Below are 23729 nucleotides of genomic sequence, written 5' to 3' on the forward strand. Positions count from 1 at the left end.
CCTTAAGCTTTCCCTAGGAGCCTTGGGAAGGGCGTGTCTCAACAAAGAGATCGGAGACACGCTTCAAAAACAAAACAAAACAAAAGACTTGGCCGGTTCGATTCCTGGCACTTCACGTGGCCTGGCCTGTCCACAAAAGGAGAAAATGATGAGTGCCTCGAAGGGCTGAACGGAAGATTAAGCGAAAATTGAGGGATGAGCAATTTCTGTCCTTCCCTAGGTCCAGTATTCCCAAACCACACAGCCAAAGGGGATTGACCTCAGCTTCCGAACCGGTGGCGATTCCTTTTTGGGTGCGGAGGGAACCGATGACCCCGGCGTCTGTGGGCCTGGCCCTGCCGGGTTCGAGCCCAAGGAGGGAGCGCAGCACCGGGGGCTCGGGCCCGCCCAAGCCCTCGCTTCGCCCAGTACCCCCGGTTCCCACACATTCCCCCCCAGCTCCGCCCCCTCTTCTCCCACTGCCTTTCCGCCCCCCGCCTCCATTTCCGTCCCCCTCAGCCAGCCTCCTCCTCGCTCCCGGTCCGCGGCGTCCGGGTCTCCGCGCTCCTTCCTCCTCCCTACGCCAGCGCCCCTCTCGGGCGGCCGGGGCAACCCCGTGCCCCGCTCGCCCAATGAGGAGCCGGCGCAGGGGCGGGGCGGGGCTCGGGCCGGAGCGGAAGTGGTGACCGGAGCGGAAGTGGAGCTGCCGCCACCGCCGCCGCCGATTCCGGAGCCGGGGTAGCTGCTGCCGCCGTCGCTACTGCAGCCGTCGCCGCTGCCGCCTGAGGAGTGGGCTTGGGAAGGAAGCGGTCACCGCGCTCGGAGCTTCGCTCACAAGCGTGTTTGCCTCCTGTTGCCCTCCCCCGGTGAGTGCGGCGCGGGGTCCGCCCGGGGCCCCTGGGGGCCCAAGCGCGAAGTCCTCCCCCCCCCGACGGCGACCGCCGTGGCGACGCGGGCGACCCGCGGGTGGGCCCCGGGAGGTGGTGGCGCGCAGCTTCCCCGGCCCCGCGCGGCCGTCTGTGGCGCGGGCCCGGCCTGGCCGCGGCCCCTCCCTGTTTCCGGGGCCGGGCCCTTTAGCTCTCGGAAAGGCCCAGGCAGCCCTTGCCGCCTGCGGCCCTGCCCTGCAGGCGGGGTGCGGCTGCGTACGGGGTCGGAACGGACCTTGAGCCGCGGACCCCCGACCCTCCCTCCCCACCTACCTTCGATGCCGGCGCGACCCCTCCCTGCTCCTCGGGCGGCGAAAACCGACCCTTTAAGCCCTGTCACCCTTGCTCCTTGCTTTCTGGTTTCCAAAAATTAAAATTTAACCAAACACGGGCGAGTTTTCGAGCCCCAGGGCCTCTGTTGACCCCCTCTGGATGGGTAAGGGGTTTAACCTTGGGAGAGAGCAGAGGGAAACCCCCCCCTCCCACTTTGCAGTAAAGCCATTTCATCATCGTTCGCTGGTTTGGGAGCCTAGCAGGACCCGAGATTTCCTGAGAAGCACAGGGTTGAGGGTTGAGTCAAGAAAAGGCATTTGTTGGAACCGATTACTGAGTCAGGCCCGATCTCCAGGAAAAAAAAGATCAGAGACTGAAAATCGGGAGTGTTTTCCCACGGTATTTACCGTCATTTAATGCCAGAGTCTTTTGTCCTCACCCCAAATTCCCCCATACTGTGTGTTACCACGTTTTTAGGACTGAAATTTGCCTGGTGGCCTCCCTGGTGGTAGGGAAGGGATAGGATTGATTTGGGCCCCCTTTCTTCAGAGGATTGAGTACATCTTTGTCTGTTGCAAATGGAGAATGCATGTAATGGGGTTTTCAAAGGTGGCAGTATTGGTAAGACAATTTGCCAACCTTTCCGTAAAAATGCATGTCTCTTGTCCTTGTCTTCACTTCTTTTCTTTTTAGTAAGGCTAGATAAGCATCAGACTCTGATTTTACTTGCTGTATGTGGGAGACCGGATTTGGCAGGATGATGTTAGGAACATACAAAATCAGGTGGCCACAGGATCCAAAAAGAAAGATGAAGCACTTTCAAGAATATGAAAATTGTCTGCATTTCTCACTGTGTCTCAATTGTTCATACGAAACCACACATATAGGCAGTTTATAGAACTGGACACGTGGCTGCTCAGCTTTTTGCATTTTCTCTTTGGAAATGTGTATGTATAAATAATGTTTGATTCTTAGTGATTTTCTTCTTGACTGCTTCCAATGTACCCCATTTCTCAGGAATATCTCAGTTGTGTGAGCCCTCATTTTTCTTGGATCTATTTCCTTAGAAGCATACAGGAGGGTGAGGGTAAAACCTCTTAGTTTTACTAGACCCAACTTAGAATTTTAGGTGTGGTCTTCCAAATGGAAGAGTAATAATCCAGTAGCAACTGCTGAATGATCTTCCTAGCCTCTCTTTTCAGTGAGATAAGAAACCATTCACCCATATTACAGATGAAGTCTTTATGAGAAATGAGGTAATTTGGCCTAGACCACACGCCTAGTTTTTAGATTGAATATCCTCATTCATCAGGAGCAAATATTTCTGGACTGTCAGCCCCTGGAGTATGGCTCCTACCCTATAATCTTCTGTACATTTCCCATCATGCAGTGCTTGTGTTATGTTGAAGCCATTTTAGAATTGGAGCTCTATAGATCAGGGAGGCAGCCTCCATAAAACCAGGCTGAGCAAATCCCATGATGCTAGTTCCGGAGGCAGAGTCTCCAGAGATTTGAGCCACTGCGAAAAGTGCCTTTTGCTCATTTGGCTGTGCATACAGAAACAAAGAGCACTGGACCTGGAGTCAGATAAATTTGACTCAGGTCTTGCCTGCAGCATTTTCTAACTGTGGGATATTCAGTATGTTCCTTAATCTCTGGTTCTTAGTTTCTCTATTTCCAGAGTTGTCTTGGGGCCTTTTTACAAACTGTAAACTGTTAAGTACAAGCTTTTGGTTTTGTTTTTTTAATCACAGAATTCACTATTAATGGCTTTCTTTTTTCTCTAGCTGCATTCTGATGAGACCCATCCCTGCTTTGTATACGTGTTGCTTTCAAAAATTGATATGTTATTGTAGAACTTGTGTACAGCATCTCCAGTCTTTCTGAGCCTGTTTTCTCATCTGTACAATGCAAATGGTAATAGTCTTTGTTGTGTTCTTGTGATAAACTCAATAATCAAAATAAGCATTTGGGATATAGTAGGTGTTTAATAAATATTATTTGACCATATCTGTGAATATACATAGAGACTAGATACAGGATATGGCTATATAGCATAGACACATAGAATCTATCTGTATGTGATTTATTCAGCAACTGATGAGGTAGCATCAGGGCAAATAGTCTATAATAATAATAGTATCACATTGCCTACTATGTGCCAGGCTTTGTTCTAAGCCCTTTACACATGCTAACGAAGCCTTCATAACAACCAATGATGGTAAGTATTGTTAGCCCCATTTTACAGATGAGGCAACTGAGGCATAGAAGAGTTAAATAATTTTCCCCGGGGTACACACACACACACACCCACACAGCACAAGGTAAGTAAGTACTGGAGCCAGGAATCAACCCCAGGCAGTCTGGCTTTAATGGTAAGTGTCTAGCAGTGGTGGAGCATGTTTCATGTGAACACCATTTAGTCCTTAATTTTTCTTTCTTTTTTTTTTTTTAAAGATTTTTTATTTATTTATTTGAGAGAGAGAATGAGATAGAGCATGAGAGGGGGGAGGGTCAGAGGGAGAAGCAGACTCCCTGCTGAGCAGGGAGCCCGATGGCGGGACTCGATCCCGGGACTCCAGGATCATGACCTGAGCCGAAGGCAGTCACTTAACCAACTGAGCCACCCAGGCGCGCCAGTCCTTAATTTTTCTTTACATGTATCCTATTGAATGTGTTTGGACAGGAATTTTAGCTATTTTTGAAGATACATGTGTAATTTATTGGAGGGACTATATTCCTTCTGGCCTGTGGGGATGATACTGCTGGTGTGCATCAGGAAGCAAGCTTGTGAAAAACCCAGTGTTTCTAGCCTTTTCTTCATACTAGGGAGACAGTTCATCAGTTACTTTGTGCCATGCTGATTTATCTAAGACTTGGTTCTTCATCTAACAGAATTTGGTCAGGACTCCCATCACTAATTTTGGTTTATCATACTACTTTTTCTGTAGATTTTTAGATTTTCCAAATTTTGTTGGGGAGGAAGAGATGAGGAAATAGTAAATTATAATAGTGAATTATGTCCTATTGGGCTTCCTGTTCTTTCAGAGGCACCGAACTGGGCAATTTTCCTTTAAGGAATAAGGATACCCCAGAATGAACTAAGATTGACTTGTAAAGGGACTTTCGTTCCTTGGTTCCTACATTTTTTAGGGAGAGGTGACAAGACAATTCACACTAGCAAGAGGGCAAGAAATTCATTGGATAAAAGCAATTTTTAAGCATTACAACCATCTTGGTCTCCACACGAGTATGGTTCTGGCAGTCATCTCTATGTCATGGGGGAGAAACTTAACAGTTGGAGCTGGATTCTAAGGGAATTTTTCTAAGGGGAATACTTAGGGAGGAAAAAGAGACTAAAGTACTTTCTATTTTGGGATACGTGTGCTAAAAGCCAAGTAAGAAAGCTTACTGCTTTCTGGGCTAAAAGATCTTCTAATATAGGCATAGTTATGTGTTTCTAATATGTACTTATAATGAGATGAGATTGATTGATGGCCTCAAGAGAACAAGTCATTCCCAGCAGACTGTAGGTTAGAGAGATGACTTTTTTTTTTTTAATATGGCCAGTCCTCACTTACGTAAGTTTCTTCCTGTTAGTTTTATTTCATTGTTTTCCCTAAGAGACACAGCAGTAAAAAGTTATTTCTGAATGGCCTTGACCTGGACAGAGGTGACAATAAAGTAGATATGAGTTCTGGCCATTGTTACTATTTGCCCACAAACCTCACCTTAAAGCTTGTTTGATAGTCTGTTGAGCTTTTGGCATGTGCTGTTTTTAACTTAAGTTTGATTTTTAAAGCTAGATAAATTAAGGCCAATCCCTGAAACCTCGTTGTGATAACTCTGTATGTATGGTTTTTTTGAAAAATTGTCCATTCTGTCTTTTCCAAAAGTAAGCATTGAGAATCATAGTTGATTGTTAGGCGTTAGTGCCACACAGGAAAGGCGTGTACCCATTTTACCGTGTGACCCTGGGCAAGTTACTTTAGGCATCTATAAAAGGGGACAGTGGCACCTACCTCATAGAATGTTTAGGATTAAATGAATTGATAATAAAGCCCTAGTGCTTTACACATTTGGGTAAACTATAAATGATGGGTATTTTTGTTATGTTTACTGAATCAGTTAGCTGGTATGGACTTTTGGGAAAAGAGGAGATGGACAGAAAGTACTACAAGGGCTTTTTGAAACTCAGTTTGAATCTATAAATATAAAAATTGGTAGCTAAGAAATGTTAGTCAAAAAGCATAGTGTTGTTTCCTGATTGGAGCTGGGGTGGCTCTATTCTAAAGTAGACTAAGGCAGAGGATAAATATAGTCTGTACTTTATAGGTCAGGTGTGGTCTACTTACCTCTGTCCACATAGGAAATAACAGCCTTGTTCACTTCTTTTAAAAAGTGCACCAAGTGATCAAATAGTCATACTCAGCATGGCACGCATTGTGCCACACGTTGCGTGCCCAAAGATAAAAGTCTGGGTTCCTACCTTAAGCTCACAGTCCAGTGTGGGAGTCAGTAGACATTTACAGTAAACTGTGCTAAGTGCTACTTTAGAAATAGGCATAGGTAAGTTAACATGTGCCTTTCTTGTGAAAGTCTTTAAAGAAATCCATCTGGATTTAAAAGAAATGAGGTGTGTAGGAAGTGTCCCTTCCCTGGCTGACCACGTTCGTTAGAATTTTGTGTGGCTGCCATTTGAGTGCTTACAGTGTGTAGAGACTTAAGTATTTTTTTTTTTTTAAGATTTTATTTATTTATTTGAGAGAGAATGAGAGAGAGCACATGAGAGGGGGGAGGGTCAGAGGGAGAAGCAGGCTCCCTGCTCAGTAGGGAGCCCGATGCGGGACTCGATCCAGGGACTCCAGGATCATGACCTGAGCCGAAGGCAGTCGCTTAACCAACTGAGCCACCCAGGCGCCCGAGACTTAAGTATTTTGCATCATGAACTAAGTTACTCTTTCCAAGAGCCATATTAAATAGATTTGCCTATTTTATGCATGAGAAAACAGATCAGGTAACCTATGGCGTTGGTGTATGGTACTGGTAAATTGGGCTGGGTCAGTCCATTTTGTTGGTGGGCTCAAAGCTTTTGAACCCTATTCACAGAATTGACCAATGGAGCTGTGTTTATGGATCAGAATTAGCAGATTGTCTAGGATTGATCACCTAACGCCAAGAGGTTAATTTATTGTCCTGTCTGCTGTTGATTCACAGTGTGTGACCTTGGGCATGTCATTCAATACTTCCATTTTTTAAAGTTTAATTTTGGCTAATTGGACATAATTAACAGTGATACTGAACAACTGATATGGAAGAGGGAAGAGATTTTGAAGTGGAAGTGAAGTTTCCCTCCACAATTCTGTTTGCTGGACATCAGTGCTAATGATTTTGTACTTAGGACATGCTGTGTTTAATTTTCTAACAGAGAGCTGGCAAATGTTTGAATGGAGTTCAGTTTATGACAGGACTGTGAAATTTGTGTGTAGAATGGCACAGAGACATTTTTAGAGTGGGTGTTTTTCAGTGAATAAGAGCTAGGAGTACTTCACTTTTTCCGGGTAACACCCCCTAACCACCCGGCCCCACTGACTTTCTCAAGTCCCTCCTGCTGTAGCTTGGCATCTGTTTTTCCTTCAGCAGAGTGACTCCGGAACTGTAACTCTGGCCTTGTGGTGCTGTGGGTGCTCTGTCTGGAATGGTACGACTGTGAACACTAGTCAGAATTTACTGTCAGTTCCTTACCCCATGGAAGCTTGTGAGTCTAGATTTTTAAGATGGCTCCTGTCAGTTTTCTCTCCAGATTCATAACTCTGCTCATCTCTTTATCTCCTTTGGCCTTTGATTTCCTCAGTTTCATCTAGAAAAACATAATGTGCTCTTTATTCATACATTGGTGTTTTTTGTACCTACCTGGAGTATCCTTTTTCTCTCCTGGCAGAACCTCTCCAGCCCAGAAAACCAGTGAGGACCCAGCCACTTTTAAACCAAACCTCTTCCCTCTAATTCTAGCTGGTTGCTTCTTCAAGAAGCTTTATAACCCTTAAATATGTGCCGTCTTCTTTTCCTACTGTGGGAGTGTAAGCTCTCAGAGGCGAGCACCACGCTGTTCTAATTGTATTTCTTGTGAATTTTGAGAAAAGTTCCTGGACATACTGGTAGTGTTTTCATTACAGTGGTTTCAACACACATTAAATTATATGCACTACATTTTTATGAAATAGCATAAGAGTAAGAATGTGTTGGAGCGTCTAGATGGCTCAGTTATTTGGGTGTCTTACTCTTGATTTTGGTTCAGGTCATGATCTCAGGGTCGTGAGATCCAGCCCTGCTTTGGGCTCCACCTACTGAGCATGGAGTCTGCTTGAGATTCTCTCTCCCTCTGTCACCCCCCTCCAAAAAAACCCAAACCAAAACAAAAAGAGTAAGAATGTATCTACTGAGCCTTTACTCTGACCAGCATCATCAAGCCATTTTTTTTGTACATCCTTGAAAGCTGCTAATGTTTCCTTTTAACATTTAAGGAAACAGGTTCAGAGAAGTTACTCTAAAAATCGCCTAATTTCTCTTTAGAAGCTGAGATTTGTAGTATGTAGGGCTTTCCTAGAAACAAATTCCATTCCTGTGTGTTTCATAGTAGAGGTTTAGTAATCCTCACACATGATAGACAATGGAATCCATAATTTTAAATTTCTAGGAAATTATCAAATTCAATTAAAGCTCAGTATTTCGGAATTGAGCATGGGGCACCTGGCTGGCTCTGTCAGTAGAGCACGCAACTTTTAATCTCAGGGTTGTGAGTTCAAGCCCCACATTGGGTGTGGAACCTACTTTAAAAAAAAAAAATTGAGCCTCTTTTCCTTAAAAACAAAACATAGCTGAAAGTTCAGTACTTCTAAAGGTCACATTTCACAAGGTCATTCTCTTCCTTTGCAAGGCTGCTTATTTATTTATTTATTTATTTATTTATTTATTTATTTATTTATTCATTCCTTTGCAAGACTGCTTCTTTTTTTTTTTTTTTTTTAAGTCATTTGTATTTTTATTTTTTCCCTCTTATACTTGGATGTCTGCTTCTGGCCCCTGGGAGATGGCCTCTGAGTATCCTGAACCTGGATAAGAGAAATCCCTTAGGCAAAGAATTTTGAAACAGAGGACCTTTTTTTTTTTTTTTTTTTTTTAAAAGTTTTTTTTTTTTTATTTGAGACAGAGAGAATGAGATACAGAGAGCATGAGAGGGAGGAGGGTCAGAGGGAGAAGCAGACTCCCTGCCGAGCAGGGAGCCCGATGCGGGACTCGATCCAGGGACTCCAGGATCATGACCCGAGCCGAAGGCAGTCGCCCAACCAACTGAGCCACCCAGGCGCCCATGAAACAGAGGACCTTGATTGGTTCATAGATACTCTTGTTTCAGCATTTACTGTCAGATTTGAGGTTTCATGTATTTGAAGGAAATCCTGTTATTTCATGGGCACCCTTAGAATTATTTTTCATAATATTCTTTTTAGGGGTGTTTTACGAAAATAAAATACTTTTGCACATCTTTTTCTCCTTATTCCTATTCTATGTATTTCTTTAACCAGATCTATGACATTAAATCTCTTCTTTTGACAACCACATAGTCTTGGACCAACTGTCCCTTTTCTTAACCTCTCCCCTGTTAGATATTTAGATTGTTTCCAATTTTTCACTAAGCATTGCTGATTTAACCAGCACATGCTTCCCATTCGTCTAAAGTGCTGCATCCAGTGGCTTAGAACAGATAGACACCCATCATCATCCTGTGGCTGTGCTTGAGAACTGTTCGGAGGCATCTCTGTGTCTTCCAGATCTGTGCCCAGCACAAGGAAAAGTTTGCTCTGGTGTCTTTGTGCTATTAGTATCAGGCCTGATGGTGAAACTGCAGTCTTTTAAGGTTTTTTAGGAGGCAAATAAAGGCTCTCTTGCTGAGGTTTTTCTTGGTGTAGGACATTGATTGAAAGTCTTAGAAGAAAAGTAGGTCCTGATTATAAACCATCACTTCTTAGCATTCAGTTCAAGAAAATTCAATTAGAACTATTGGATAAAAGTGTTACAGTTAACCTGTGTCCGTGTTGAGGCTATTGAAGGGTGGAGTCTTATCTAGGAATGTTAATGTTAACACTGTAACATATTCACTTCCTGTAGGAGATGAATCTAGACTTGCTTTCCTTCTTATGGGTTGTATGTTAAATAAATAAGAATCCGGGCACCTGGGTGGCTCAGTTGGTTAAGCGACTGCCTTCGGCTCAGGTCATGATCCCAGGGTCCTGGGATCGAGTCCCACATCGGGCTCCCTGCTCTGCGGGGAGCCTGCTTCTCCCTCTCCCACTACCCCATGCTTGTGTTCCTGCTCTCCCTATCTCTCCCTGTCAAATAAATAAATAAATAAATCTTAAAAATAAATAAATAAATAAGAATCCAAGCTCACACTGTGGTCTGAAACAGTGATGTGTAGGTCCTGTGAGATGAACAACAGTACTTCGATTTGGTTTGCACGATGCATTTTTAGAAAAGATTTCCTTTAATTCCCTGCATCTCCTCTTCACAGCACGTCTTCTGAGGAGGGTGCTGTATCTCCAGTGTACAGATTGGAAGGCTGACGTTGAACAAGTGCACATGGCTTTGTAATACACATCCCTCTCTTAGACCTAGTCGTGCTGCCTTTCTGCTCTCCCGCATACAGCTGCCCTGGGTTCTTTCTGCTCTCTCAGTACTGATTTGTTGAAAAAATTTACAGGGGCGCCTGGGTGGCTCAGTCGGTTAAGCGTCTGCCTTCGGTTCAGGTCATGATCCCAAGGTCTTGGGATCGAGCCCCTCATTGGGCTCCCTGCTCGGTGGGGAGTCTACTTCTCCCTCTCCCACTCCGTCCAGCTTGTGTTCTCTCTCTTACCTTCTCTCTCTCTCTCTCAAATAAATAAATAATCTTAAAAAAAATTATAGCTACTTATCTGAGCATTAGTTTTGTGCTTGGCACAGTGTGAGACCTTAAATGAGAAACAAATGTGAAGCTTTCCTTTGAGGACATATACACGTGGAACTGCTTGTAAAAGGACACTACTCCTCATCTGTACCAGCAAACATATGTAGTGTAGGCCCCGGACGGTGTGATAGGCTACAGGTGCGCTTGGATTCACAGGCTGGTACCTCAGTTGGGGGCTGGGGTAACCATGGAAGACTTTTTAGCCAGTTGGATGGATAGAGTTTGCATAGCAGGAAATAAATAGGGGAGCATTCTGGAGTGTGGCCAATGATAAAGCCTGACAGGTATGGAAGAGCCAAAATCATGACGGACTTCGAAGGCCAGGCAGAGTTTAGATGGAGCTGCCCAAAAGAGTCATTCAAAGTGACTGAGTGAGGGTGACGGCAGGACTAAGAGTCACTTTGTTTTTCTTCTTTTTTTTTTTAATTGAAGTATAGTCGATACGCAGTGGTACATTAGTTTTAGGTGTACGAGATAGTGATTCGACAAGTCGATGTGTTAATTCTGTGCTCACCCAAATGTAGCCACCATCCGTCACTGTACAACGCTGTTACAGTACCACTAACAACATTCCCTGTGCTGCACCTTTTTGACTGAGTAATTTTAAAGTAGGGTGCAGGAATATAAAACATGAGGATTTAATGTGCTTGTAAAGAATAGGTGCTTTGAATTATTTGAGCAGAGAGAAAACTCTGCCAAATTTGCAGTTTTATTCTTTCATTTGGGGATCTGTTCATTCATTCAGCAGATGCTTGTTCATACTAATTATGTGCAAGGCACTGTGGGAGATCTGCCTGAAAGAGTTGATGGTGTGGTGAGGGACTTCAAGATATATACAAATAATTTTAGTACTGGAGAAATGTGATAGGACATTAAGAGAGGTATAGATGAAATGCTTTGTTGAGAGTATATTACAATTTCCACATGTGACACTAGCTACATGTGGCTGGTGGCTATCATATGAGACATCTCCAGCTTAGCGACTTAAGAAGGGCTTCATGAAGGGGATGGCACTTGAGCCATGCTGTGAAGAATTTTGTATGCTGAGTAAATGGGAAAAGACATTCCAGGCAGAGGGAGTGGCTTGGTGAGCAAAGACAAGGAGACACAAAAGCAGACTCTGTAAGAAAACCAGTTTGGCAGAAGCACAAATTGTGTGGAAGGCATGTTTTGGCAAAAGTCGAGGAAGATAAGTTGGAAAATCTTCAATGACAGGAGGGAATCTGGCTATATCAGCAGGAGGGAACTTTAAAGAATTTTGAGCAGGAAGTGACTCAATCAAGGTTTTAAGAATGGGTCTGATCATAGAGACATGAAGGGGACTGCAGGTAGTGGATCTAGGGAGAGGGTGAATGGGAGGCTTAGTGCAGATGTAGAACTAGGAAGAATTCCAGATCTCCCTTGTCTCCTGCCTTCCTCCAAACTGCTGCGTGTTGTGTAACCCATTTCCTGTTGAAATTGGTCTAGCTGCTTCAAAATCCGTGTTATATAAGTCAAAAGTTACGTAAGCAGTAGGCATCAGGACATTTAGCTGTGGATTTTGTTTGTTGTAGTTGGGTGTGTGTGTGTGTGTGTGTGTGTGTGTGGAATTAAATTTTTTTAAACAGATGGATACATTTTTTAAGCATGCGTTTGGTCTTACCGTATCATGATGGCTCTCAATGTCCAAGGGCTCTTCCAGTGATCCTAAAGAATCTTAAAATAGTTGGCTCCCCAAACAGGCCACATTTGATTTTGAGAGAAATAGGGCATGTACCTTTGGGAGCTCCCAAGGAGTAGTCAGGATTCTCCAGAGAGGTGTGATTTAACTTTCAATGCTTGGGAGGGGAGCTTAATTGGGGGGCCTGGTAAGGCCAAAGAGTTTCATGGCATCTTTAGCAGTGTTCTTTTGTATTTCTCTATTACTCTTTTATAATGCTGCATGGGATGGCTTAGCTCTGAATTGGCTTTTGGCCAGTACTTTATTTTATTTATTTTTTTTTTTTTTAAGATTTTATTTATTTATTTGAGACAGAATGAGAGAGAGAGAGAGCACATGAGAGGGGGGAGGGTCAGAGGGAGAAGCAGGCTTCCTGCCGAGCAGGGAGCCCGATGCGGGACTCGATCCCGGGACTCCGGGATCATGACCTGAGCCGAAGGCAGTCGCTTAACCGACTGAGCCACCCAGGCGCCCTGGCCAGTACTTTATTAATTGGAATCTTTCCTGGTATAGTTGTGCAGGTGCTGTTTGATGAACTTTGGAGTGGGCCACTGAATGACTGCTAACTTTGAATTTGTCTGCAGACTGGACATTTCTGAAGTTGTTTAAAAGTTAACTTCTGTCTTCTCACTTTGAGGAACAAAGAAGTAGGATTATTTGCTGATGGAGGTTGTATCCTGATTGAAAGACTTTGCGGTCAAGAAAGTTAGACATAAACTGAGAAAGTATGTAATTTGAAGCCACAGAATGGTGTCCTTTTGATGTACTTTTTTTTTTTTTTTTAAGATTTTACTTATTTGTCAGAGAGAGAACGCGCACAAGCCGGGGGAGCAGTAGGCTCCCCACTGAGCAAGGAGCCCGATGCAGGACTCAATCCCAGGACCCTGGGATCATGACCTGAGCTGAAGGCAGGCGCTTAACCAACTGAGCCACCCAGGTGTCCCTTTTTTTTTTTTTTTTTTAATTTTATTTATTTATTTGACAGAGACAGCAAGAGAGGGAACACAAGCAGGGGGAATGGGAGAGGGAGAAGTAGGCTTCCCACTGAGCAGGGACCCTGGGATCATGACCTGAGCCAAAGGCAGACGCCTAACAAACTGAGCCACCCAGGCGCCCCAGGCGTCCCTTTTGATGTACTTTTATCAGAGTAGACTAGGCTGTATTGTGACAACAAACAGCACCAACATCTCAGTGACTTCACCCAACAGATTTTTTTTTTTTTTAAGATTTTATTTATTTATTTGACAGAGAGAGACACAGCGACAGAGGGAACACAAGCAGAGGGAGTGGGAGAGGGAGAAGCAGGCTTCCCGCAGAGCAGGGAGCCCGATGCGGGGCTCGATCCCAGGACCCCGGGATCATGACCTGAGCCGAAGGCAGACACTTAACGACTGAGCCACCCAGGCGCCCCTACCCAACAGATTTCTTTTTCACACTGCCATGGCCAGTGCCAGCCTATAGGAGTCTCTGTACAACAGAGTCACTCAGGGACTCAGGCTACAGGCACTAGCCACGGTCGAGAGCACATGGCCTTCTAGGCGCCTGATGTCAGAGAAGAGAGCCTGGCAAATGACATACAGGCTTTTCACAGTTTTCACCTGGAAATGGCATCATTTCTGCTGTTTCATGACGTAACTCACCCTGTGACCCATCCTGAGGGCCTGAGGGCTGCCAGGAAATGTAGGAGAGCAAGTGGAATGTTTCGTGAGGATTATTATCTCTGTTACAGTCTCATTCCAGTGACGTGGGTGAAGATGTCAGGCAGATCAGGTGAGACTTGCTTCACTTGAGTGGAAGCTTAGAATTGACGAGCCTTATGGAGGACACAGCTCGAGTATGACTTAGATAATAAGCCATGGGAAGAAAAATAGGAGTCCTGGACTTACAGAACCAACTCCTTCTCAGTTGTTTAGATTTGGGGGAGACCTTACCATTGTGCTCCATCTAATAAAACAGTTTCATGTGGTAGGGCCCTGTCTGTAGGATTTCTCACTTGAAAATACAGAAATGACTTGAGGCAAAACCATTTTGTGAGGAGAGGGCAATACTTCTTTTGCTATCTTTTTTTTAAAATATGTATTTGGCAGAGGGCGAGGGAGAAGCAGGCTCCCCGCTGAGCAGAGAGCCGGACGCGGGGCTCGATCCCAGGGCCCCTGGGATCATGACCTGAGCCGAAGGCAGCCACTTAACTGAGCCACCCAGACGCCCCTTCTTTTGCTATTTTAAAATTATTAATTGTTTTCAGTCTTAAATTGTGATACTGTGTATATTGTAATGAAAGAATTCGGGGTTTTGTGGGGTTTTTTTTAAGATTTTATTTTTAAGTAATCTCTACACCCAACATGGGGCTCAAACTCATGACCCGGAGATCAAGACTTGCATGCGCTACTGACTGAACCAGCTAGGTGCCCCTGTCAGAATTTGTTCTAAAAATACTGATACTTCTGCTACTATTTAAAGTAGTATTTACCGTATTATACTTTAAGAGAGTAGTGTATTTTTACACTGTGGCACAGATGGAGACATCGAAATTTAAATTAACAGTGCATAAAACTTATTGGTTAACAAAATTTTTTAGCTACATATTATCCAAAAATTACTGCATTCTCTCTAAATAGTTATTATTATAGTGGGGAATTGACTAAGGTGAGGTGAATAATTTGAGGGGTATTTCCTGATCGGTGTATAGAGGATTTGGTAAGCTGAAGTCACTAAAATTTTTGTCTACTTCAGAAAAAATTTTAAATGAACTCAATTATGGTTTGAAGTTGTGTCTTGAATACACCTATCTCTTACAGCCTATACCATATAGAAAATTAGTGCCTGATAATTTGTACATAATGCTCTAAACTTCTCAGAGCACCTTTACGTAGATTAGGTCATTTGTTCTCACAGCAGCCCCACAGAGAGTAGGTAATGTTCTTACTTTCCAGTAAGGAAATTGAAGCTCTGAGAGGTTAAGTGATGTGACCAAGGTCATACTCCACTTGCAAGTAGCAGAGCTGGTGCTAGAAAGAGCCAGATCTGCCTGCCTTTAGTTTATGCTCTTGTCTATGGTGTGTCCTCCAAGTTAGCAACTTGCAGAAGATAAGACAAAAATGGCTCCTATTTTTTCAGGTTCCTACTGCTTGATGGGCACTGCCAGATGTAACATTTAAAGTCCTGTCTTTGCTTTAAGATTGAGGCAATCCTCAGACTTAAGGTGTTTTTCCTGATACTATGGGGGAAAACCAGATTTGGCCAAAACCAGACAATTCCTGAAAGAAGTTAAGGAAGTGTATTTAGCATAAGCTTCTAAAGAAATAAGTTCTTCAGCAGCCTGCATGTGTTGGGGATGCGGATCAGGCTCGTGGGGACAGAGAGACTGGAGTGTGCGGTCTCTTAGCAGTGTTGCGGGCACAACCCTTGCCTTCTCTGAACCTCCATTTCTTCACCTCGAAAGAGGGGGAAGGGATTGTTGTGAACATATCTACCCTTTAGACTGTTGGGAAAATTAATTGGCAAAACAATTAGCAAGGTACTTAGCCCTGTAAGTGCTCATGTTCAGTATGGCGGAGGGCATTTGCAATACACGTTTCATATTTACACATGATTCTTGCCAGACGGGTTGGAAGGAGGTTCACACATGCATTTCCAGGGCCCTGAAACCTGACACTTGCTTTCTCTCCCTTCTCTCTCTCTCGCTCCTGTTCTAGGGAACGACCATGGATAAAAGTGAGCTGGTACAGAAAGCCAAACTTGCCGAGCAGGCCGAGCGCTATGACGACATGGCTGCAGCCATGAAGGCCGTCACGGAACAGGGGCACGAACTCTCCAATGAGGAGAGAAATCTGCTCTCCGTCGCCTACAAGAACGTGGTGGGCGCCCGCCGCTCTTCCTGGCGCGTCATCTCCAGCATTGAGCAGAAAACTGAGAGGAATGAGAAGAAGCAGCAGATGGGCAAAGAGTACCGGGAGAAGATAGAGGCCGAACTGCAGGATATCTGCAATGATGTTCTGGTAAGAGGCCAGGGTTTCAGTTTCAAACGGCGATTTCCAAACAGTATTAATGTAATGTTCAAATGCAAACTCTCAAACGGCTCATGAGAGAAAGGTGTCTGAATATACTGGAAAGCTGCAGTCGGAACTGATTTTTAAGCATATGATGTGATTTTTCTCACCTCCTGTTTGATCAGAGGTTGCTCATCACGAATGGGTATTTTCCTCTCCCTTCAAAAAGACCTGTGACAAACAGGAGCGATGCATCCACGTCCCTCCATCTTTTCTTTAGAAACTGAGTGCATATAGGCAGGCTCTCAGGTAGGTGCAGCCACAGATAGGCTGTTCTGTGGCCGAGCCGCGATGTCATCTCCAGCCGGGGAGGCCGGGAGCAAGAAGCCGAGCTCCCGGTCACCCTCTCCCAGTCATGTCCGCACAGCGTAAGGTCCTGAAAGTAAGCGACGTCTGTCAGTTCGGCTTGCGTTCCAAAGCCAAATCAAAAATGGTTTGGGGATCGTCATCTCCTGGGTTTTATATAAGCCTTAGTCAGATGATTGATTCGTAACTATTTCGCTCTGGCCAAGGTCTGGGGTTGGACGGGAGGGGTGCGTATCCTAGAGCAAATCATGATCATATTGTCTTTCCCTCACATCCTGAGCCCACTGGGAACTTTCTTTTTCTTCCAGGTGAAATCAGGTAAAAATGAACGGTGAGGGCTGCTTTGAAGGGAAAAGGAATTCACACTTGTGGATCTACCTCCTCCCCTGCTGGCTGCCTCTCCGAATTACTGCCCATGACACCTTTCTTTTGAAAACCAGTACAAAGCTTGTCAGCCATCAGGCAGTACTCCTCCTCCCTAAACCATAAGGAGTTACACCCTGTCTATCTGCAAAGAGTATTAAAATGACTACTGCCCCTTGCGTCTTCTCACTTTGATTAAGTCCCCTTACAACTAAGCTTTTGCATTGAGCTGCTCTTGTTAGACTCATGGTATAAGAGTGTCACGGCTAAATTTGTTGCCTGCTGGTAATTTGGGGGTTTGTTAATGGTGCACTAATTCCTGAATGTTAGGTACATCTGGTATTCAGATGAAGTATGGCATGCATTCCAAGGGCAAGAAAGTTCCATAATTCCTGAAATGTAGACCAGCTTTTAAGAGCATCTGAAAGAATGTGAAGAAAAGCATGGTACTTACTGCCTCTTAACCAGTTTTTCAGGATGCCACATTCTAAAACAACTCTTCGAAAATATTGCTCTGTATACGAAGCTTGGACTCCTTCAGAACTGCTTTTGTTGTAAGCATAAATGTTTAAAGGAATTTATTATTAATAATAGTATTAGCTACTTTTTGAGTGCTTACTACGTGCCAGGCATCGTGTTAAGCGCTTTATGTACACTAGCTCATTTATCCTCATAACTACCCTAGAAGATGGCTATTGTGCTTCCCCATTGTATAGCCGGGAAAACTGAGGCTCAGGGTGCTTAAATCTTTTGTCTAGGGGCACAGATGGTAAACGGCAGAGGAGGGATTTCTACCCAGGTCTGATTGATTTTCAACTTAGTTTTTGGCAGTTTTGCTCTATTATCACCTTTTTCCTCCCCAAAGAAAGATTTTTTTTCTTTTTTTAAATTACAGAAGTAATACAGGTTCATGGTTTTAAAAAAGGGGGCGGGGGGTGACCAGGCAGAAGAGTATAAATCAGAAAGTAAAAATCATTTCTAATCCTATCACATAGAGAATCATTATTAACATATTGATCAATATCCCTCAAGAGTTTTCCCTTATGTATTTGCGTGTACACATACATATTTTAATATTAAAATAGGATTCATGTGGTACTTATGATCTTTTTGTTTGACTCAGACTTCTTTTGAGAACCTTTCCATGATACCGGTGTAGTTCTGCATCATCATTTTTAAGGCCTTACGTGGCATTCCATTGTATGGCTATACTTTAATCAACCCCTTGTGGATGGTCAGAGTGATTTTTAATTGAAGAATACAGGCATCTGCTGTTAGGACCTGGGCTAAAAACCACTTAAAAGCTTTGGATGCAAATTATTATTATTTTTTAATCTTCAAAATTATTTAGAAGTGGTAGTGTGTCTTGAATCTCAAACATAGTTTTAACATCTTGTAAATAATATTTCCAGATTCTTAACAGAATGTGAATCATTTTTTAGGAGCTGTTGGACAAATATCTTATTCCCAATGCTACACAACCAGAAAGCAAGGTGTTCTACTTGAAAATGAAAGGAGATTATTTTAGATATCTTTCTGAGGTGGCATCTGGAGATAATAAACAAAGTAAGTAACTTTTTTTTTTCTTTAAGAAATTTGATCAATAGTGGAGCCAGTTCTCCTTACTAATTTTAAACAGTTTTTGCTTTGTTTACCATAGATACGAACATCACAGTACTGAGAATTTAAAAGACCATTAGCATTATGCTGACCTGTGGTTAGCAGGTCAGCATAATGGGGGTGGACAAATTAATGTATCTAAGGGGAAAGTGCAGGGAACATTAAAAGTGTGATGAAGTAGTGCATTTAAAGAGATCTTTTTCTTTTTTTTTTTTTTTTTTTTTTTAAGATTTTGTTTATTTGACAGACAGCGAGAGAGGGAACACAAGCAGGGGGAGTGGGAGCGGGAGAAGCAGGCTTGCCACTGAGCAGGGAGCCCCATGCGGGGCTCGATCCCGAGATCCTGGGATCGTGACCCGAGCCGAAGGCAGACGCTCAACAACTGAGCCACCCAGGCGCCCCTAAAGAGGTCTTTTTCTTAAAAACAACAACAACAACTTGAGGATTATTTGGTATCTCTGTTTTTATTTTATTTTTATTTTATTTTATTTTTAAAGATTTTATTTATTTGACAGAGACAAAGCGAGAGAAGGAACACAAGCAGGGGGAATGGGAGAGGGAGAATCAGGCTTCCTGCCGAGCAGGGAGTCCAACGCGGGGCTCAATCCTAGGACCCTGGGATCATGACCCGAGCCAAAAGCAGACGCTCAACAGCTGAGCCACCCAGGCGCCCCGATATCTCTGTTTTTAGAAGTAAAACTTCAAAATGTCTGATAGTACAAAACCACCGTAGTAAATAGTGATTTGTTCCCCTTATCACATAAGCGTTTTGTGATGGTGAGAACTACAGCTCTGCTTTATTAAGTGCCTACTATGTGCCAAGTATTTTAGAGTCTCATTTATTCCTTACACAATTCTATGAGTTCCGGTGGGGATCTGCCCATTTTTCTGATGAGGAAACCAAGGCTCATGGAGGTTTTCACTTATTCCAAGGTTCACATTTAGTGAATGAGTGTTGGGAATTCAAGTTTGAGTCTGTTGACTCTCTAAAGTCCATGATTCTTCCACTGGAGCATATTGTTTCCCATGTTCTATTTTGTTGAAGGTTATTTCTGCTTTGCCCCAAAGCATTTAATGTAGTACTTGGCTTAGAATAAACATGTAACAAATGGTTGTTAATCAGATGGTGGAGACACTGACCGGTCACCTTGTTTGATCACTCCTCATTCCTGCCTGCTGTGGTAAAATAACTGGATGGTAATCTAGCATGTGATGACCTAGGAAAGAACCTCCCCTTTAATGTTCTTATCTTTCTTATAGCCACTGTGTCGAACTCCCAGCAGGCTTACCAGGAAGCATTTGAAATTAGTAAGAAAGAAATGCAGCCTACACACCCAATTCGACTTGGCCTGGCACTGAATTTCTCAGTCTTCTACTATGAGATTCTAAACTCTCCTGAAAAGGCTTGCAGCCTGGCAAAAACGGTGAGAAAGACCCTCTGTGGTTTCTGATTGTAGTAAAACACTGCTTGTGTGTGTGTGGTGGTTTTTTTTTTTAATAACTTCTTTCTATTGCCTGAATTTAACAACTGATTGTCCTAGACCTCTCTGAAGATGTTCTGGAGAGAGGAGTAGATCTTTTGTGACATAAATACAGACCTGTCACTTTTTGATTTCTTCTCAACACTTCCTGCTGATTTTTGTTTTCGTTGTGTAATTACTGGTTTGGGGTGGTTGTAGAAAATTCAGGGGAAGGTAGTGTGTTGTTTCTTGTCAAGCTTTGGGCTCTGTAGGCCTCTGTTACGTATTGTAGTCCTTGTACCGAGATTTGAAGTTACAGCTGTGTGAAAGAACTCAGACCAGGTTTTCATTGTGTGTGCTGGGTTACCTCCTATCTTCTATTAGTAATTCAGTCGCCTTTTCTACATATTTTTTAGTCTTTCAACATGCACAGTGTTACTTAAATTTTTTTTTATTTTGGAAAAAGTACATGAAATGAATTCTCTAAGGTCTGTCACTTAATTGAATCAGATTTAGTGGTGTGAACTTCCGTTTTCCCTTTATTCCTTGTATCCAGACCTTTTGAGTTTTAGTAAAGAAAGAAAAGGATTACCAGAAGTATCTTTGGCAATTAAAAAATTATGTGGATTTGTGCTGGGTTGACAGTAATACCTGCTGTCTTATCACATATAGTGAAGTTCTTATCTGGAATTTTTTGTCATTGTTGGTTGGTGCTTTATAAACATGCATTATCTGTTTGTTGAAACAACTAGCAAACAAGGTCATTAATAATAGCCTCAGTTCCCCCAAAGTACTGTACAGGAAAAGAAAGTATATTCATTTGTTAACAGAAAAAAATTGGGCTAAACTAGCTCCAGAGAACCTGTGACAGTCAGCTAAAGGCTCTTTGTTGTAGGCCTTTGATGAAGCAATTGCTGAATTGGATACACTGAATGAAGAGTCTTACAAAGACAGCACCCTGATCATGCAGTTGCTTAGGGACAATCTCACAGTAAGTACTGCTGGTTTACAACACTGCTTCTGGAGGGTTTAGAGTCTTGTTCCTATCGCCGACCTAAGAATTCACTATTGCCTAAGACTTGAGGGGATTTGTACCCTGTAAGTAGAGTTAAATGTACTAAATTGTTAAATTGGTTGTAAATGACTGCTGAAGTTTTGGCCTTCGCAGTTCTTGCGGCCTGCAGTAAGACAGTAAGAATTTGAAGCAGTTAAGTGAGATAAGGTGGTCCAGACTGGGCCTGCCTCCCTGAGTGCATTTTAGGAGCCCTGTTTTGATTAGAGCTCTGTTTTTCTCTTGCAGCTGTGGACGTCGGAAAACCAGGGAGATGAAGGAGATGCTGGGGAGGGAGAGAACTAATGTCTGTTGTGCTTCGTGATCTGTTCAGTGTCACTCTGTACCCTCCACATATATCCCTTTGTGTGATAAAAAAAAAAAAAAAAAAAGAGTCGTACGTCGACTTTCAGTTTTTCACAGCCTCAGCCTAGCAAAATGGTCCATGGGATAAACAGCTGGTGTTTGTATCTAAAACTCAGATTGGTCACATAAATGCCACGGCATTCTGAAATTTTGATTTTGATTAACATTGATAGGATTACTGTGTGTTGAATTTTTTTTAAACTGAACACTGTGATTATGGGGTTTTGTAACTTAGCAGAACTCTTACTGGTAGAAAAACTAGACCTGAATTATGTGTAACTTTTGGAAAGTTTAATCTGATATCAAACTAGTCACTGAAATAACAGTTCCATTGTAAAGTTGTACAGAAAGTTATAGAGATTATATTGGGACGTGGAGTGAGACACCTGTCCTGTGACATTCAAGTGTGACAGCAACTCACAGTAGTTCTGCCTGTTTTTTGGGGATTACAGACACTTGGCCAGTTTGGGCTGTTGCCACTCGAAAGTTCGTGACTGCAGATGTCCACAGTGTCTTCCTCTGAGTAAACGCGAAGCCTGAAATGGAAACTCTTTGTGGCAGATAATTGGGTTTTGACACCATGCAAAGGTCCAGTGTTCCTAGAACACGTGACTGACACCCCTTTCCCACAGCCATCTTACTGATTTGCAACTTGTGCTCCAGTAGTGGAATCTGTTTTCCTTGTAACCAGGACCTGAAGAAGAAAAAAGCCGTGTATCTCATGAATGGCCTTATCTGTTTCCTGGGTAATACCTTTAAGAGTCATGTTCTGCAGAGATTGCCTTTCACTTAAGAAGTACTCAGTCTTTGGGTGCTTCCTAGCTTGGGGCTTTTAAATTTTGAAATCAAACATTCTTCCCACTGTCCTTTTTGACTGTTGACTTTGGTTTTTCTTTTCCCTCTTTAAGTTTCTGTCCTGTTTCCTTAACATTTTTTTCTTTTTGAATTCTGTCGTTGTCTTCTGTTCTTTGTTTAATACTGTTTGGGCAGGGTGGGGGCCTGAAGGGGGTGAGCAAAGATGGCGAGCACTTTGGTCAGCAGGCCTCGCTTCAGAGAGTTGAGAAGAGCTTCCAGCACACAGCTCTGGCTTCCTCCGGTTCTCGGCACGCTTTTTGCTCTTCGGTCAGACCGAGATTGAATCAAAGAAGTGTTTTTAAATACCCATGATTTCTCCCTGTGTTGCAGCCAGCCCTGATGACGCTTGTTAGTACCTGTCACCAGATCTCCCAAGTGTGCTCCTCCAGCCAAGTTCACAGACCTGTTTGAACAGGACCCTATAATGCAGGGAAGTTGCATGAACACCACAGTGGGGAGAGTCCAGAATAGCCAGGCCTACCAGTCTCACAGTACCCCCTCTCCCTTGAACATTCCACGTAGCTGTAGTGTCCACCTGTTTGTCCATCTGCTGAAATGAGAAAAGAAACATTCATGCACTGATTTAAAACCAAAAAAAAAAGAAAAAAGAAAAAAAATCCCTCCCCCCTTTCTAGCTGAACAAAAATGTGCAGTTAATAATACTTGGCGCTTGAAAATGCAGTAGTGAATGTGGAACGAGCCTGTCTGTATATCTGGTAGCTCTATCTTGCTTCCGTTTTTCCTTACCAGTATTCTGCCTCACGTTTGCTTCTGTGACGGTCATATTGCCTAGCAAGCACTCCTGTGGTTGTGAAAATAGTATAGCAAAAAAAAAAGAAAAAGAAAAATCCCCGGTTATTGATGTACTAGATTTGTGTATGTCTTTTAAAAGTTCTAGTTCCCACCTTAACACGGAATAATCAGGAAAAGTGTAAAAATTCAAAAGTGAAATAAAAAATTTTATCAGTTGCCTGTGAACTGATGTATGGCGCCATCTTTGTCACTGCCAGGACCAGCTCCCTCTTCTGGTCACACTCACTCGTGGCTCTCCTCTTTCTTTAAAAGTAGGGAACCTCTTTATTTCATCCTATTTAGAACCAGAAGTCAAGGTGTTGTAAAGGGGAAGAAATTACCATTAATAAGCAGCCATTCTCCACCTATTAGGGGACGCTTCTCCACCCTCCACAACAGACCATCCAGGTGTTAGGTCCTCTTGTAGCTTTGAAGATTTGCTAGGAACAGTTATTTTGCATCCCATCAAGATGCGCACACACACACACCCTTTTTTAACCCTGAGGTGTAACCAAGCCTGTTAGGGATGCTTGCCTAAGGCTTGGTCATCTGCAGGCTTCTACCAGACTGTCCTCTGTCCTAACACTTTCTGGGAGCCCGCAGCACTGTTTCCTCATGGCATTTGTCCCCTTTCTGAAAACTTCCACACTCCCATAAGGAGAGGGAAGAAATGAGGGTTATTTTTCAGCCCAAGATTAGAATAAGTGGCGCTTGCTTGCTACTGCATGGAAGCTGAGCAACCAGACTAGTTCAGAGCTCTTCCGCCTGTGGAAACCACACTCAAGCAAGGTCAGTGGGAGCCTGCCTGCTTCGTTGCAGTAGGGAACCGGGGGAGTCCCTGTGAGGGGCAAGGGGAAATACTGGGAAGTACGACTGGCCCACAGCGCATTGCAACTTTCTTCTAGGTGCCTCTACACCACCGGTAGGTAGGTTGAGGCTGCAAGCGCACCTTGGGGCTACTGCCACAGCCTTGTGCTGTGAGGTCCCTT

General features: G+C 43.4%; 1 protein-coding gene across 1 annotated transcript; it reads left to right on the plus strand.

Annotated features, from left to right (window-relative positions):
* Positions 1-649: 649 nt before the first annotated feature.
* YWHAB (tyrosine 3-monooxygenase/tryptophan 5-monooxygenase activation protein beta) lies at positions 650-22926 on the plus strand. The gene is made up of 6 exons (XM_021688888.2): positions 650-845; positions 15574-15876; positions 18039-18162; positions 19477-19640; positions 20572-20667; positions 20977-22926. Exons 2-6 carry the CDS (start codon positions 15583-15585, stop codon positions 21031-21033), a joined length of 735 nt encoding a protein of 244 aa, XP_021544563.1. The 5' UTR covers positions 650-845; positions 15574-15582; the 3' UTR covers positions 21034-22926.
* The last annotated feature ends 803 nt before the right edge of the window (positions 22927-23729 follow it).

This window comes from Neomonachus schauinslandi, chromosome 10 (assembly GCF_002201575.2).
Source record: "Neomonachus schauinslandi chromosome 10, ASM220157v2, whole genome shotgun sequence".
Lineage (NCBI taxonomy): Eukaryota > Metazoa > Chordata > Mammalia > Carnivora > Phocidae > Neomonachus > Neomonachus schauinslandi.